The 19,035-nt window shown below is 38.5% G+C and overlaps 1 protein-coding gene across 3 annotated transcripts in view; it reads right to left on the bottom strand.

Annotated features, from left to right (window-relative positions):
• Positions 1–1,659: 1,659 nt before the first annotated feature.
• The window catches only part of LOC127164208 (gastrula zinc finger protein XlCGF8.2DB), a 196,520-nt gene continuing 179,144 nt past the window's right edge, over positions 1,660–19,035 (bottom strand). The window contains exons 1-3 of one of the 3 annotated variants that reach the window (XM_051108004.1): positions 17,054–17,114; positions 16,287–16,432; positions 1,660–6,164 (exon numbers count right to left, since the gene is read on the bottom strand). In XM_051108004.1, the coding sequence (XP_050963961.1) occupies positions 5,092–6,164; positions 16,287–16,371 (1,158 nt within the window). In that variant the 5' untranslated portion in view covers positions 16,372–16,432; positions 17,054–17,114 and the 3' untranslated portion in view covers positions 1,660–5,091. Of the gene's footprint in view, positions 6,165–11,407; positions 11,546–16,286; positions 16,433–17,053; positions 17,115–19,035 lie in introns of those variants that run through there. The other 2 variants (XM_051108006.1, XM_051108005.1) reach the window with 2 other exon arrangements.

Raw genomic sequence — 19,035 nt, forward strand, 5'->3', positions numbered from 1 at the left:
CACACCTGAACCAGGTCATCAAGGTCTTACTAGTTATACTTGAAACTTCCAGGCAGGTGTGTTGAGGAAAGTTGGAAGTAAACTCTGCCGGACACCGGCCCTCCAGGAACAAGTTTGGTGACCCCTGATTTAGACAAAAAAGTCTAAAGTCTTGCTTGTACAAAGTGCATTAACTACACAAGAGTAATAGTGATTAAAGGGTTAGTTTACCAAACTATTTAAATTCAGTCAGTATTTGCTTTATGTTGTTTGATCCATGTGATTTTCCCCCTTTATACAAGAGGTGAATATCAATCAGTGGACTTTCAGAGGCTTCAGAAGCATCATCAAATAATGTCATGAACTCCTGAAAGCCAGGCTCCATTGACTGATATTGTATGAACAGAAAACAGAATAATAAAAAAGAGCGATTGAACAACATGAAGGCAGGTAAATGATGACTGATGCATTTATATTGTAGTAGTACCTTGAAGAAATAAACAGCTTTAGAAAACAGTAAGAAAATAAAAAAGAATCTTTATAGAGAGTTTGTGCCCGAGACGCTTTCAAAAAAAGGTTTTACTAAAATCATTTAAATTTCTTTTGACAGATGCTTTTATCCAAACTCCAAAAATTTCACAGATATCTTGTATTGTGACCCTCTTAAGGAGAGCCCATGACATTGACATTCCTCTCGTTGAGTGAGCACGTAAACCAGATGGAGGCACAAGACCCTTACTGGAATATGCAAGAGATATTGCTTCCACTATCCAGTGGGATAAGAGCTGTTTAGAAATTGGCTTCCCTGTACGCAGCTTCGCCCAAGACACAAACAGCTGATCACTCTCTCTGAACCCCTTAGTTCTTTCTGTGTAAATAGGTAAAGCACGCACCTGTAGTGTTGTCCTTTCTCACAAGGACATGATGCCCTTTTAGAAAAGGGGAAAAATCCTTCAACGTTAGAAAAACGGCTAACATTTCCAGGTAGTTTATGTGACAGTGGATTAGATCCACATAGTTTACGTGACAGTGGATTAGACCCCATCTCCCATTCACTGCCTTGCCCTTGTGAATGTCCCCCCAGCCGGATGACACATCTGTCGTTATGACCTTCCTGGCCTGGACAACGCCCATGGGTACCCTTTGCACCAGAAAGGACGGACACCGCCAATGACGCAGTGTCAAGAATGCTGCTGACATCACTCTCACTCTCCTCCGGGAGTGCCATAATGAATCCAGTCTCAGAGAGGCTACCCAGCATTGGAACACTCTCGTAAATAATCTGCCTGAAGGAATGACTATTAGAATTGAAACCATCAGACTTAATAGTCTGAGACATATGCGAAAAGAAACACTGTTCCCTTGGATATTCAGCCAGGCATAGTGTAAATTTTATTACGCTCTCCTGTGACAATCGTGCTTTGAATGTCACTGAACCAGTAACAACCCTGGATACAGGTTATTGACTGTCTGGGGACTAACACACTCTTTTTGGTGTTTAATTTTAGTCACAGTTTCAGCAGTTCTAGGAGCTGTGTGTTCTCTCGCTTTGCAACATTTTTGGGGGCATTATGTTTTGCAACATTTGTTGGGAAAACAGTGAAAACTTCATTGAACTGTGAGCATGTAAAGTGCTTGGACCAGTGGGCTGGTGTGCACCACTGCACCATCTCTCATTCTCTTTGCTGCTCTGCATCCCCTACCCCAGCTTGTCTCAGGTTTTCCCACAGAACATCTGTAAACATCCTATAATCCCCTTAAGTTTCACACTGTGGTTTTAATTAAAACATGGGAATGGGAGAAGTAGTTAAAAGCTTGTTTATTTAGTATAAACAAGTATTTCAATGCCACATTTTACAAACAGAGGTCAGTGAACTGACAGATTTAATTCATGTGTATTATAAATTAGCTAAGATAACATGTACAAGCTTATGATTTATGTGTTGGGATTAATTTTCAATTTGTTCACGAGGAGATGTTAATTGTGTACTTGTCAACAATGGCGAGCCGACCCCATGATTGCTGAAGATTAGGGCCTACTGCGAGGTTCAACCCGGACCTGATTCTTTGAAAGGATTCTTATCAACTACAGCTAAGCTGCTATTCTTACACTTACACTACCCAGGTAGTAAAGGAAAATGAAGTCCTTAACATTCTACATTTTCATTTTACACCACACACAAGGATACAAAAGGAACCAGGAGGACTTTTGGACACTTTAATTGTTTTTATTTAATGTGTTTTTTTTTTTTTTTTTTGGACTCAATATCGAATAGCCTGGACTGTTTATTGACTTGTCAATAAATAGTCTGACTTTACTGACCTCATCAATATTGTGTTGAGACATCTAACACTATTTGGGGTTATATAGTGATAACCTGTTAGTGTTACAATCTGACCTCACTTTTCACTGAAAGCTGAACAACTGAGGGTTGCGGGCTAGCAACTAGCACTAGCTGTGAGCCCCCTTCCCTCAGGAAGATCCCCTCAAACTGTCTTCTTTTTCCTCCTCACAACCTGGTTTGGATGGAGCTGGTTGGTCCGTCTGAGCTGTTGCAGGCAGCTAATTTTTCCTGGGCCAGGCAGGCTTTTGCTCTGGTGCACTCTGGATCTAAGAATGCGAAAACTGGGGGGTGGACGAGCTGTGACCTGTGCAAATCACCATTGTGGCCATGGCCTTGCCCGCAGCTTGACAGTACATCTCTGAAGACAAAGCGAGAAATCTGTGATGAGACAGATTTCCTCCCACCATGCCTGCCTTGTCTTGCAGCTCCGCTTAGTATGGGGATAGCAGAGAGACAGCATTCAGAGCTCGAAGTGAGAGAGTGACTGCTTTTTAAGTGTGCTCCTTCATGCTCGACTGGAAGCGGTTCACTTTTGATGACAATGTCGAGTTTATAGTCACCATGCACTTCGGATGCAGATGTGTGGTGACTAATGGCTCTATGGGAGCACGCAAAAAAGGCCCTCCTTCTCCATGTCAAGAGCATATCCTCCCAGCACGGGCATTTTATTAGTAGTCTGTCACTTCCAGGTGATAGAAACCTCTTCCAGAAGCTCTGGAAAGATTGGAAGGACTTTGCAGCCTCCGCTACTACGGTTGGCCATGGAATATTAAGTTTCTCCACAGCGCATTTGCAGGTCAACACTAAGAAGCAGAGAGGATGGTGCCCCATCTGCCTCTTCTGTGGATCCTGCCGTAGTGAGGGGTTGTGCCAGTTGCACAGGGGGAATGAAAGGGGAATCCTTGAAATCTTCCTCCTCTTCAGAGAGAAGAAAATCTGATTGCCTCTCTTCCTTAAATTCAAGTGCATCCTCCTCCTCCTCCTTGTCCATGCTGAGGACACTGGGCAGAAGGGCGTATGTATCCAGCTGTTCACCCCACGATAGCGCTGCCATGGTGGGCAGCTCCACTGGAGAAGGGCTAGCTGACATGAGGGGATCCTGGCCAGACAAGCTAGCTTGGTATGCTAATGTGCAACAGAGGCTCTTCATGGTGAAACAAGCACAGTGCTGGGAGTTTCAACTGCCATTTGGGCATGTTTCAGCCCAAGCCGTGCAGAAGAGATGTGGTGTACGTGTTTTTTCTTTTTCTTTTTTTAAGATTTAATTTTGTAGTATTTATGCCTTTATTTAGATAGGACAATGTAGTTGGACAGGAAACGAAGTGGGAGAGAGAGAAGGGGGTGAGACCGGGAAAGTTCCACAAGCCATTAAGTTTTTGACCATGTTGAAAAATATGAGATTACCACAAAACAGATTTGATGCAGTGCCACTGCTGCACGTGTCAGTGATTTATTGCAGCTAATTTTTTGTGCATCTTAATCAGTTTAGCTGTGCCCTCAACTTCAGCAAAATTAACTTTTTCACAGACAAGATGTCACAAGATTTTCACTGGACTCAGTTTGAAGCTAAAAGCATCTTAATGATGTATTTATGTACACACAGCTATGAAGAGGGCAGGAGGAAGTTCAAAGGCAGAGGCCCAGTCAGACCTCCACTCTGATGTGGAAGTGTCAGAAAAAAGCCATCAGGGTGTAAAATGTGATATTTGTTTATAACATCACTGGTGCCCCTTCTTGATGTTTTCAGGCTATATTTAATCCTTAAAGACCTAGAACATTTTCGGGGCACCTGACACGCCTGCAGTTTTCTTAGTTTTTTTTCAGACCTATTCTAGCAGTCAGCAAGTGCCATATGTCATTATAAACAGGTGAACTAGAAGTTTTAGCTAATTTACACTCCCAGTTTTCCCTTTGTCTTTTTTTAATAATGAATAAAGTTTCAAAATTTTCAGAAAAAAGCAAGCAACAATTGGAGTTTTTTTACTGTGTACTCAGACAGAAACTCCTGAAGTATTTTTTTTTATTTTTTAGAAAATTGCTGTGTAAAGTGTAAAGTTTTACACTTCCAAATAAAAGTTTGCATACTACATCAGGGATGCAAAACTGGCTGAACACACATACCTGTAGGTTTTAAGTAACACTGAAGGACTTGATTAGCTGGACCTGCTGTGTTTAATAAGATCGGATTTCAGCTCCAACCCTAATCAAACACACCTGAACAAGTTAATCAAGGTTTTTAGGATCACCAGAAAGTCACAGGCAGGTGACTTTGGTCAAAGTTGGAGCTAAACTCTGCAGGAATATGGATCTTGCAGGCCAGAGTTGAGAACTCCTACTCTAGCAACCCCTACTCTTATGTCAAGTCAGTAAAGTCAGCTTTATTTCTGTAATGCTTTATATAATACAGATTGTGTCAAAGCACTTTGCAGTGATAAACAGGAAAATTGCAGCGTCAACTGAGGCAATTCAGATTCTGCTGTAAAGCAGCTTTCAAAGCCAAGAGTGTCTTTATTCAGCTCAAGTCAGTTCAGATCAATAACTGTGATGTTCAGCAGTTTGAAATCATGTCAGTTTAGCTGTAAACAGTTCTACAAAAAAACAGCAATGTAGTTAGAATCAGTTCAGTGTTGGATGAATTCAGTTCGATACCATTTTCTTAGGTTTTTCTGTTTTCTAGGTTCCTAGGTTTTTCTTGTCTGTAAAACTCATTCCACACTGATGACATTTTAACAGGTCCCTCAAGTAAAACTTCATGTGGTACCTAAAGTTAGCTTTTTGGCTGAAACTTCTCTTCAGTGTGAATTCTTTTCAAGTGGGCTTCAAGGTATCGTTTTTGACTGAAACTGTTTCCACACTGAGGGCATGTGTGAGGCTTTTCTCCAGTGTGAACTTTCATGTGAACTTTAAGGTTTCGTTTTCGCTTGAAGATTTTTTTACATAGATGGCAGATGAAGGGCTTCTGACCAGTGTGAACTGTAATATGGTAACTAAGGTTTCCTTTTTTGTTGAAACTTTTTCCACACTGTTTGCAGGTGAAAGACTTCTCTCCAGTGTGAATATTCATGTGGACTCTAAGGTTTCCAGGATGACCGAAACTCTTTCCACACTGATAGCATATGAAAGGCTTCTCTCCAGTGTGAACTCTCAAGTGAGCTTCAAGATTTACATGTTGACTGAAACTTTTTCCACACTGTTTGCAGGGGAAACGTTTCTCCCCAGTGTGAATATTCATGTGGACTTTAAGGTTTCCACCATGACTGAAACCCTTTCCACAATGATAGCATATGTAAGGCTTCTCTCCAGTGTGAATTCTCATGTGAGCTTCAAGATTTACATGTTGATTGAAACTCTTTCCACACTGTTTGCAGGTGAAAGACTTCTCTCCAGTGTGAATATTCATGTGGACTTTAAGATTTCCAGGGTGACTGAAATGCTTTCCACACTGATTGCATGTGAAAGGCTTCTCTCCAGTGTGAACGCTCCCGTGCCTGCTAAGGCTTCTTTTATGTGTGAAACTCTTTCCACACTGTTGGCAGGTAAAAAGGCCTACCTTAGTCTGAATTTGCTTTTGGGTGTCAAGGTTTCCATTTTGAGTTAAAATCTTTCCACACTGAGGGGATCCATTAGGCTTCTCTCTATTGTGAATTTTCATGTGCCTGTCAAGGTTTCCTTTTTGACTGAAACTCTTTCCACACTCTAAGCAAGTAAAATTACATCTAGTTCCTGTCCTTTGAGCTCTTTTTTGTGTGGAAGTTTTTTCAGACTGTAAGGAAGACAAAGATTTTTCCTTCTCTTCAATTTCATTCCGTACTTCCCTCTCCTCTTTCAGCGCCATTAGGTCTAAGATGGAAACAAACAAACAAACAAACAAAATGTTAACCCCAGTTTAATGGCACAAAGCAATCAACATCAAAACATGTAGATATGTAAAGCATGCATGCTAGATCCTATACCAGAGTGTCAAAACTTGCTCTGGGTGAGACGGTGTCCTACAGAGTTTAGCTCCAAATTAACTCCAATAAATCTGCTAGAAGTTTCTGAAGTGCTCCAAATACATGGATTGGCTTGAATTGGGGTTATATCTAAATTCTGTAGGTCAGTGGCCCTCCAGGAGCAGGAATGTACACTCCTGTCCTACATTCACTACGTTACTGAAAAAGATGTTACATGTAATAAGGCATATTCTAATCAGCATGGCATAAGATGGGCTTTGGTCATTAAGAACATTCAGCACTAAGATTCATTACAAGAAGGGTAATGAATTGCAGACATATTGCAGCCCTGCAGAGTTTAGCTCCAACTCTAAATAAAAATAACCTGCCTGTAGCTTTCTAGTAACCCTATAGACCTTGATTAGCTTGTTCAGGCGTGTTTGATTAGGGTTGAAGCAAAACTATGCAGGGCTGCAGCCGATAATAGAGCAACTGCGGGTATAAAAGAGCACCTGAAGAATACATCATCCACTTCTTTGCCTGAAGGAGACAGAGGCAGGCATGCCTGAAGCATGGCAGGGGGATGCAACATCTCGTTCCCTATTATCATGGAACAATGGCTATATGCGTAACATTAGACCTTCCCTTTTGAAAATGAACTTGTATGCGTCCTCTAGAAGGCTCTATGGGAAACGTACGCCCAAATAACTGGATTCCTTAAGGCAAAGGAACATCCCTAAGGACCCAGCAAAAATCACCGTGGCCAGAGCCCAAGCTACAAAGCCTCTTACAGGCAGGATCAAAAGCTTAGCCAAAATCATAGACCAAAGCTCCTAAAAACAGAGGCCTCAACAAGGCCAACCACGTTCTGGAGCCCTTCGGAGTGGAGGCCTCAATACAAAACCTCCCGTAGTAAGAGGAGGCCTAAAAACACTCCGTAGTAGAGTTAGTAGCTATGGAGGCTCCCAGCACCTAGCACATCAATATACTTACCCACCAGAGTCATGGAGCTCTAAGAGTGGAGGTCTCAGCATTACGACTCTCTAAAACAAGAGTAGACCTGACTACACTCAAGCTCTGGAGAGTGGAAGCTTCTTAAAAGAAGAGGGAGCCTAACAACGCTCAACCCTAGTTAAGGAGATCTTAAGAATAGAGGTCTCAGCATAACGAGACTCCAAAAAGACCTGTCTACACTCACACTAACACCCGAGACAGTTACTAAGGCTTACAATGGAGCCTAACAATACTGGAAGCCTAACAACACTCATTCTTAGTTGGGGAACTCTCAAAAGTGTAGGTCTCAGGACAACAACTCTTTAAATGAGAGGATACCTGGCTACACTCAGCACTAGAGACAGTTAGTGAGACTCAAAGAGTGAGCCTACACAATAGCCGGACTTCCGCAGAATGACTCTCTTAAATGAGAGGAAGCCTAACAACACTCAGTCCTGGTAGGGGAACTCTTAAGAGTGGAGGTCCCAACATAACAACTCTCTAAAATGAGAGGAGACCTAGCTACACTCAATGCTAGAGGCAGTTAGAGAGGCTCAAAAACAAAGAGCCTACATACTCGTATTACTGCCAAAGACAGAGCTCTGAAGAGTGGAGGCTTTAGCAGAAAGATTTTCTAAAATGAGAGGAAGCCTAGCAACACTCAGCCCTAGATGAGGAGCTCTTAAGAGTGGAGGTCTCAGCATGTCTCTCTAAACAAAAGGAGACCTGACTACACTCAACACTAGAGACGGTTGGTAAGGCTCAAAAAGAACGAGCCTACATACTCATACTACTGCTAAAGATGGCTCTGAAGAGTGGAGGCTTCAGCAGGATAACTCTCTTAAACGAGGACACTCAGCCCTAGTTAAGGAGCTCTTAAAAGTGGAGGTCTCAGCATAACAACTCTCTAAAACTAGAGGACACCTAGTCACACTGTAGTGTCACTACATTGTGACACCTAGTCACACAGTGAGGCTCACAACAGAGCCTACATACTAATAGTACTGCCTAAGAAGAGCTCTAGGAAGTGGAGTACTCAGCATAATGACTCTCAAAAGCAAAAGGATAATAAGCCTCTAAAATTAAAGGAGTGAAATCATGCCCTCCACCCTCAGGGAGCGGCGTCCTCAGTATAAAAACCGCGAGGTGAGGTCAGCTGGGTCACCTTCAGCATGCAGTAAGTTAGTAAAATAAAGATGGCAGCATCACAGGAAAGCCACGTCTGACTTACTCCGGATTTGCAAAACAAGGAGAGGACAACTGAGATGCATATGACACATGCAAGTCCGCACGCACAACCAAAATAAGAATAAGTTCAGAGCACACATTTGCGTACCCACATGGTTGCAGCTATTAATGCATGATTACCATTTTAGATCGACAAACTGTAACACTGTACAAGATTTCCATTCGAACTGAAAGCATAATTCTATGCTATTCGCTGTCGTTTTCTAAGCACAATGCAAAAATGTGACAGTTCATTTACTGACACTCTTTACTGAATGCTCTTCAATCTGAAGTGCTAAACCCAAAGGGAGGGTGTATACTGGAATTTGCAGTGAGTCTCCTATGAAAGTAAAATACTCTAAGAATGCCACAAAATTGAGGGCTAATCTCACACGGCAGTGCACTGTATACCTGTTGTAGCACATTGTTTACTTTAATACATGTTATGCTAAATCATGCACATGTTTTGTGTAATTTAAATGTAACATTTTTATTTTAATGTAACCGTAATTTATTTTCAAATGCCCTGATTGCTGAAGGGTCTGCACAACTTTTTTGTACAAGTTCAAGTTGCATTGTTCAAAATACCTGTAGTAGCACAGCAATGCATACCTGTTTAATTAAGGTGGACTAGACACGACTGTAATAAAAAATAGCTGAGTTTGCCAGATGCATACAACAACAATCCCATTTTGCACTACAGCAATAAAATTGAAGTTAGATAAACAAACTGAGAAGTGTTTCTTTATAGCTAAAATAGATGTTGCCAAAGTTTTCCTTTTGAGGAATAATTTGAAGTTGGAAAAAAAGTAATAAATTGCAATAAATCTCAGGTAATTTAAAATTGCAGTAATATTGTATTGTGACACATGTATCATGATAATATTGTATTGTGGGGCTTCTGGTGATTCCCACCCCTACAAAAGAGAACATTTAATAATATGTTTTTACTCTACAACATCTATCAAGAGTTTTCCGATCTGATGTGGCTTATCATTACAGAATGAGGCAGAAAATATATTCTACACTGTAGCAAAGGCTTTGTTGAATAGCAAAGGGTTATAAATATACTTATGGGTATTAAATTATTAACATTTCAAAGATGGTTTGAAGAACACAGATAAACCATATATTGTCCGTGTTAGAGCACATGCACAGAACAGCTCAAGTTCTCGTTCACATTTTTAAAAACACAAACAAATCTAGTAAATATTGATAAATCAAGCACGTCTCATTTTGCGAAAATCATATTACATGATTTTGCTGATCTGCATGTTAAGTATTTATTGAAATATTATTGTATTTTCATAATCAATTTCTCACAAGAAATAAATATTTGAAAGATTTCTGCCTCTTGCCTAATTGAAATAGAACATTGGCATAACAGATACTGTTGCATAATTATAGGGTTACTCCACCCCAAAATGAAAATTTTGTTATTAATCACTTACCCCCATGTCATTCCAAACACATAATAGCTTAGTTCATCTTCGGGAACACAATTTAAGATATTTTGGATGAAACCCGGCTTGTAACTGTCCCATTAACTGCCAGGTAAATACCACTGTCAAGACCCAGGAAAGTATGAAAGACATTGTCAAAATAGTCCATCTGCCACCAGTGGTTCAGTCTGAATTTTATGAAGCGACAAGAATACTTATTGCACACAAAGACAAAAAAAGATTTTATTCAACAATTCGTCTCCTCCCATTTTGGAAAGTATCTGCTGGACGCAAACTGTGTACGCTGGATACTCAGTTTTCATTCAAATCAAAGCATAAATATACGTAGAAAACTTATCTGTGTAGTACGGCTGGCACAGAACAGCGTATGCAGTTTGCGTCCAGCGGATACTCTCCAAAATTGCGCTACGCTGACGCAAGGAGACGAACTGCTGAATTAAATAGTTTTCTTTTTCTTCACGTACAAAAAGTATTCTCATCTCTTTATAAAATTCAGATTGAACCACTGATGGCAGATGGACTATTCTGACGATGGCTGGCAGTCACTGGGACAGCCACAAGCCAGGTTTCATCCAAAATATCTTAAATTGTGTTCCGAAGATGAACAAAGCTTTTACGGGTTTGAAACGACATGGGGATAAGTGATTAATAACAAAATTTTCATTTTGAGGTAGAGTAACCCTTTAAGTAATAGAAATGAATGGTTTTGAATTCAGAAACAGATAATAGGTTTAATGTTACAGAAAAAAAAAGGCTAATTAGCCCAGGATAATTTCACATTATTGTTACAACTTAACCGCATTATGTCATAATAACCAGAGACGGACAGTAGTCTGCTGTAGAAAAAAAAACAGGAAAAAAAAAAAAAAAAAAAAAAAAGTATTCAAGTGTCTGTACTTCATCAGAGTGCTTTTCTTAAGAAAACTTTACTTCACAACATTCCAAAGCATAATATTGTACTTTTTACTGCACTATGTTTCATATTAAATATAGTTTAATACTTACTTACATTAGAAATCTATTACTTTCTTTCTTGTTCTCAAGTAAAATAAATTAGATTTACTTAAATGCAAGAAAGTACTACATTTTTAATGTTCTTAAGTATTTAAGGTAAAACAAACAACTTTTATTTATGAAATGTAGTGCAGTAAAAAGTATATTATGCACTGTAGTGTAGAGAAATAAAGTTTTCCAAAGAAAAACACTCTGACAAATTATAAATTAAAAATACTTCACTACTGTCCTGCCTCTGATAATAACAAATGTACAGTATGAAAGCAGGATCTTCTCAGCTGCACTTGAAAGCAGCCTTAGTATTTGTCTGATCATGTGATATCAACATGTCTGTCAACAAACCACTTTAATTACTACACTGTGTGACAATCTTCATAAATATCACGCATTTTTGTAGAGCTGAACATTTTAAGGATCTAATGAATGGGTTCAGCTTTGAGAATAAAAAACCAACCTGTTTGTTCCTCAGCATCACCATGTTTGACTCTTAATGTTTCTTCAATCTGAACATCTTCACTCTCCTCTTTAATAAATGCCATCTTTATAATAGTGTGTCAAGTTGACTCTGCCGGAATTTTTCCTGTGTGTTTGAACACGGTATTAGCTTGTTCAGGCGTGTTTGATTAGGGTTGAAGCAAAACTATGCAGGGCTGCAGCCGATAATAGAGCAACTGCGGGTATAAAAGAGCACCTGAAGAATACATCATCCACTTCTTTGTCTGAAGGAGACAGAGGCAGGCATGCCTGAAGCATGGCAGGGGGATGCAACATCTCGTTCCCTATTATCATGGAACAATGGCTATATGCGTAACATTAGACCTTCCCTTTTGAAAATGAACTTGTATGCGTCCTCTAGAAGGCTCTATGGGAAACGTACGCCCAAATAACTGGATTCCTTAAGGCAAAGGAACATCCCTAAGGACCCAGCAAAAATCACCGTGGCCAGAGCCCAAGCTACAAAGCCTCTTACAGGCAGGATCAAAAGCTTAGCCAAAATCATAGACCAAAGCTCCTAAAAACAGAGGCCTCAACAAGGCCAACCACGTTCTGGAGCCCTTCGGAGTGGAGGCCTCAATACAAAACCTCCCGTAGTAAGAGGAGGCCTAAAAACACTCCGTAGTAGAGTTAGTAGCTATGGAGGCTCCCAGCACCTAGCACATCAATATACTTACCCACCAGAGTCATGGAGCTCTAAGAGTGGAGGTCTCAGCATTACGACTCTCTAAAACAAGAGTAGACCTGACTACACTCAAGCTCTGGAGAGTGGAAGCTTCTTAAAAGAAGAGGGAGCCTAACAACGCTCAACCCTAGTTAAGGAGATCTTAAGAATAGAGGTCTCAGCATAACGAGACTCCAAAAAAAGACCTGTCTACACTCACACTAACACCCGAGACAGTTACTAAGGCTTACAATGGAGCCTAACAATACTGGAAGCCTAACAACACTCATTCTTAGTTGGGGAACTCTCAAAAGTGTAGGTCTCAGGACAACAACTCTTTAAATGAGAGGATACCTGGCTACACTCAGCACTAGAGACAGTTAGTGAGACTCAAAGAGTGAGCCTACACAATAGCCGGACTTCCGCAGAATGACTCTCTTAAATGAGAGGAAGCCTAACAACACTCAGTCCTGGTAGGGGAACTCTTAAGAGTGGAGGTCCCAACATAACAACTCTCTAAAATGAGAGGAGACCTAGCTACACTCAATGCTAGAGGCAGTTAGAGAGGCTCAAAAACAAAGAGCCTACATACTCGTATTACTGCCAAAGACAGAGCTCTGAAGAGTGGAGGCTTTAGCAGAAAGATTTTCTAAAATGAGAGGAAGCCTAGCAACACTCAGCCCTAGATGAGGAGCTCTTAAGAGTGGAGGTCTCAGCATGTCTCTCTAAACAAAAGGAGACCTGACTACACTCAACACTAGAGACGGTTGGTAAGGCTCAAAAAGAACGAGCCTACATACTCATACTACTGCTAAAGATGGCTCTGAAGAGTGGAGGCTTCAGCAGGATAACTCTCTTAAACGAGGACACTCAGCCCTAGTTAAGGAGCTCTTAAAAGTGGAGGTCTCAGCATAACAACTCTCTAAAACTAGAGGACACCTAGTCACACTGTAGTGTCACTACATTGTGACACCTAGTCACACAGTGAGGCTCACAACAGAGCCTACATACTAATAGTACTGCCTAAGAAGAGCTCTAGGAAGTGGAGTACTCAGCATAATGACTCTCAAAAGCAAAAGGATAATAAGCCTCTAAAATTAAAGGAGTGAAATCATGCCCTCCACCCTCAGGGAGCGGCGTCCTCAGTATAAAAACCGCGAGGTGAGGTCAGCTGGGTCACCTTCAGCATGCAGTAAGTTAGTAAAATAAAGATGGCAGCATCACAGGAAAGCCACGTCTGACTTACTCCGGATTTGCAAAACAAGGAGAGGACAACTGAGATGCATATGACACATGCAAGTCCGCACGCACAACCAAAATAAGAATAAGTTCAGAGCACACATTTGCGTACCCACATGGTTGCAGCTATTAATGCATGATTACCATTTTAGATCGACAAACTGTAACACTGTACAAGATTTCCATTCGAACTGAAAGCATAATTCTATGCTATTCGCTGTCGTTTTCTAAGCACAATGCAAAAATGTGACAGTTCATTTACTGACACTCTTTACTGAATGCTCTTCAATCTGAAGTGCTAAACCCAAAGGGAGGGTGTATACTGGAATTTGCAGTGAGTCTCCTATGAAAGTAAAATACTCTAAGAATGCCACAAAATTGAGGGCTAATCTCACACGGCAGTGCACTGTATACCTGTTGTAGCACATTGTTTACTTTAATACATGTTATGCTAAATCATGCACATGTTTTGTGTAATTTAAATGTAACATTTTTATTTTAATGTAACCGTAATTTATTTTCAAATGCCCTGATTGCTGAAGGGTCTGCACAACTTTTTTGTACAAGTTCAAGTTGCATTGTTCAAAATACCTGTAGTAGCACAGCAATGCATACCTGTTTAATTAAGGTGGACTAGACACGACTGTAATAAAAAATAGCTGAGTTTGCCAGATGCATACAACAACAATCCCATTTTGCACTACAGCAATAAAATTGAAGTTAGATAAACAAACTGAGAAGTGTTTCTTTATAGCTAAAATAGATGTTGCCAAAGTTTTCCTTTTGAGGAATAATTTGAAGTTGGAAAAAAGTAATAAATTGCAATAAATCTCAGGTAATTTAAAATTGCAGTAATATTGTATTGTGACACATGTATCATGATAATATTGTATTGTGGGGCTTCTGGTGATTCCCACCCCTACAAAAGAGAACATTTAATAATATGTTTTTACTCTACAACATCTATCAAGAGTTTTCCGATCTGATGTGGCTTATCATTACAGAATGAGGCAGAAAATATATTCTACACTGTAGCAAAGGCTTTGTTGAATAGCAAAGGGTTATAAATATACTTATGGGTATTAAATTATTAACATTTCAAAGATGGTTTGAAGAACACAGATAAACCATATATTGTCCGTGTTAGAGCACATGCACAGAACAGCTCAAGTTCTCGTTCACATTTTTAAAAACACAAACAAATCTAGTAAATATTGATAAATCAAGCACGTCTCATTTTGCGAAAATCATATTACATGATTTTGCTGATCTGCATGTTAAGTATTTATTGAAATATTATTGTATTTTCATAATCAATTTCTCACAAGAAATAAATATTTGAAAGATTTCTGCCTCTTGCCTAATTGAAATAGAACATTGGCATAACAGATACTGTTGCATAATTATAGGGTTACTCCACCCCAAAATGAAAATTTTGTTATTAATCACTTACCCCCATGTCATTCCAAACACATAATAGCTTAGTTCATCTTCGGAACACAATTTAAGATATTTTGGATGAAACCCGGCTTGTAACTGTCCCATTAACTGCCAGGTAAATACCACTGTCAAGACCCAGGAAAGTATGAAAGACATTGTCAAAATAGTCCATCTGCCACCAGTGGTTCAGTCTGAATTTTATGAAGCGACAAGAATACTTATTGCACACAAAGACAAAAAAAGATTTTATTCAACAATTCGTCTCCTCCCATTTTGGAAAGTATCTGCTGGACGCAAACTGTGTACGCTGGATACTCAGTTTTCATTCAAATCAAAGCATAAATATACGTAGAAAACTTATCTGTGTAGTACGGCTGGCACAGAACAGCGTATGCAGTTTGCGTCCAGCGGATACTCTCCAAAATTGCGCTACGCTGACGCAAGGAGACGAACTGCTGAATTAAATAGTTTTCTTTTTCTTCACGTACAAAAAGTATTCTCATCTCTTTATAAAATTCAGATTGAACCACTGATGGCAGATGGACTATTCTGACGATGGCTGGCAGTCACTGGGACAGCCACAAGCCAGGTTTCATCCAAAATATCTTAAATTGTGTTCCGAAGATGAACAAAGCTTTACGGGTTTGAAACGACATGGGGATAAGTGATTAATAACAAAATTTTCATTTTGAGGTAGAGTAACCCTTTAAGTAATAGAAATGAATGGTTTTGAATTCAGAAACAGATAATAGGTTTAATGTTACAGAAAAAAAAAAAAAGGCTAATTAGCCCAGGATAATTTCACATTATTGTTACAACTTAACCGCATTATGTCATAATAACCAGAGACGGACAGTAGTCTGCTGTAGAAAAAAAAACAGGAAAAAAAAAAAAAAAAAAAAAAAAAGTATTCAAGTGTCTGTACTTCATCAGAGTGCTTTTCTTAAGAAAACTTTACTTCACAACATTCCAAAGCATAATATTGTACTTTTTACTGCACTATGTTTCATATTAAATATAGTTTAATACTTACTTACATTAGAAATCTATTACTTTCTTTCTTGTTCTCAAGTAAAATAAATTAGATTTACTTAAATGCAAGAAAGTACTACATTTTTAATGTTCTTAAGTATTTAAGGTAAAACAAACAACTTTTATTTATGAAATGTAGTGCAGTAAAAGTATATTATGCACTGTAGTGTAGAGAAATAAAGTTTTCCAAAGAAAAACACTCTGACAAATTATAAATTAAAAATACTTCACTACTGTCCTGCCTCTGATAATAACAAATGTACAGTATGAAAGCAGGATCTTCTCAGCTGCACTTGAAAGCAGCCTTAGTATTTGTCTGATCATGTGATATCAACATGTCTGTCAACAAACCACTTTAATTACTACACTGTGTGACAATCTTCATAAATATCACGCATTTTTGTAGAGCTGAACATTTTAAGGATCTAATGAATGGGTTCAGCTTTGAGAATAAAAAACCAACCTGTTTGTTCCTCAGCATCACCATGTTTGACTCTTAATGTTTCTTCAATCTGAACATCTTCACTCTCCTCTTTAATAAATGCCATCTTTATAATAGTGTGTCAAGTTGACTCTGCCGGAATTTTTCCTGTGTGTTTGAACACGGTCCTGTTTAAGATGAGAATAATTAACACCAAGTAAATTATTCTCAAAAATACACGCAAACTAAATCACTAGGTGCGTCTCAGTTAGTTCACTAGTCAACGCACTGGTAAGGGTGTCAGTCAGAGTGATAGTTAATGGACTTAAATGACCTGACTAAAACACATAAAGTAGATATTTATCATTTATATTTGGTTTTCAATTATTTGCACATAATATTTAATAGATTACACTTTCATGAAAACATTCGCAGTTTGTAAAAGTTATCAGTACACACCTTTGTGTTTGTTCTCTTTGGATTTTACAGTTTGTCGTCAGCGTGCGCTGATTCAAACGCTTCGAATCACTGAATCATTTTAAAAATGATTTGGTTCATATGACTCGGATTATCAGTTTCTCTCACTTCTTTTCTGTACTTGAAAGGTGTACTGAAACACATATGGGGAGCTAAATGAGACGCACCTTTTCTGTTGTTAATATGAGGATACGCTTTACTCACAAAAACAACGTTAAATAAAGTTTTACAACGTTATATTTAAAACTGATTTACTTATTTTAAGTAATCTGTAAAAACGTGTATATTGGCAGAATAGTTTGCATTGATTTAAAAACTTAAAACCCACAAACCTTTCTTCAGCCGAATCACAACAAATGCAGGGCTAGAAGGGGCGCAGCTTTATGACGTCACGCCGCCAGACTAAAATAAAAGTCCCCTTTACACAATGATGTCTATTTGTATGCATATGATAATGCATTTCCACAATTATAAGCATGGCAAATCCAGAAACTTTTATATAAAATATATTGGTAGAGAAACATAGGTACAGAAATACATTTGTATATGTCTGAGTGCGTTGGATTACAAGTGAACACAAAATTATTTTGACAATGAAATTAATGGAAAGATTAAAATATAGACCTACAATAAACACACCCAAGACAAATGTATCATTGACAGAAGTTGCCACATTTTGTATTTGCTATTTGAAGCATTGATTCACATTTCATAGGTTTGAAACCTGAACACAAACATATTTCAATTGCTCAGGAATAATTACTGTTCTCAGCTGGTACATGTTTAAAAGGTTATACATCAGTGCACCAGAAGTAGTAGAGTGCAGTAGTGAAGCATGTCAGGCCTACTTCCTTTGATTAAGTGTATTCTTATTTTTATCTTTAATGCCAGACCCAGAGATCGGCTGAATAGATTCGAAAATGATAAAACTTAACTCTAGGGAAGTTGAAAAATGAGCCTATTTTAAAAAATAGTGGTGTGTTTCTTTAAAAGAATGTCTTATTAACATAGTGTCTACACTTTGTTTGTTAGAATGAGAGAATTTGTGCGCTTGCAGAATCCTCTCATTGTAACAAAGCAAACACAAATACGCTGATCGGGTCAGTCACACTGGTGCTCCTAAATATCTTTTCATAGTCACACGCAGTAGTTTTAAAAAAATGGTCGCACTGTAGAACCCTGAACACTCAACCACAGTTTTTTTAATAAGATAGACATGGTATTCCTATTTATCACCTTTATTTTTTTAAATGAAAATTACAGGACATACGTTTCTTTTTTTTTCTTTTTTTTTACAATGCATAAAACTAGCAGTATAGGGAATAAAACATGGGGGTGGCACTTGGGGTTCATTGCCACCATGAACATGCTTCTGGCTCTGCCAGTGGTTGTAAATTGGTCTTTCAGAGGTAAAATTTTTGCCAGTTTAACCGTTGCCCATGTTAAGCTGTAACTTTTAAGCAGGATGCGAAAGGCTGCTGCCACTATTCTAATCATATTTTTACACTACACAATGTTGGTATTATTGTAAAGATTACCAGTAACAACAGAAATGTATTTAACAACAACAAAAAAAGTCAAGCAGTATCAAAAATATAACACATTCAAGTGTTTACATCTGCTTGATTTTATCATGTGTATCTTTAAGTATGATGATTTTAAATTACATTTATAAAAAAAAAAAAAAAAAAATGGTTAGCGTGCCGACATACAGCGCCATTGTGCTGCAGCAGTCCCGAGTTCGAATCCTGGCTCATGGACCTTTCCTGATCCCACCCCCTTCTCTCTCTCCCACTTTGCTTCCTGTCTTACCTACACTGTCCTATCTAAATAAAGCATAAAAACTGCAAAAAAAAAAAAAAAAAAAATAGAAAAAGAAAATACAAGTTATTTCATCTTATGACTAGGGCTGGGTAATTTTTTAAGATTTTATCAATTAATTTAAATTTAATATTTTGCCATGATTACATTTTTTAGATTAATTGCTCACATCTGTGCATGTGATTAACTGTTCACATTTGCCACGCTTTTAATCGCTAGGCGCCATTCACACAGAATGCGTTTTTGTGTTGACAAAGATGCGAGATTGGCCATGGGATAGAAAAAAAACTAACTTATATTTAAATATTTAAGTTAAATATTTAACATATTTAGATACAAAAACATTTTCCTTGTATTATTTCTTAATAATACATTTCTTAATAATACACTTCACATAAGACAAGTTTGTACAAGATGTCGTTGATGTATTTAACAAGTGACTTTTTTAACTCTCTTCAACTAGAGGGTTAATAAAAAAAGTTACTTGAATCAT

Source organism: Labeo rohita, chromosome 4 (assembly GCF_022985175.1).
Source record: "Labeo rohita strain BAU-BD-2019 chromosome 4, IGBB_LRoh.1.0, whole genome shotgun sequence".
Classification (NCBI taxonomy): Eukaryota; Metazoa; Chordata; class Actinopteri; order Cypriniformes; family Cyprinidae; genus Labeo; species Labeo rohita.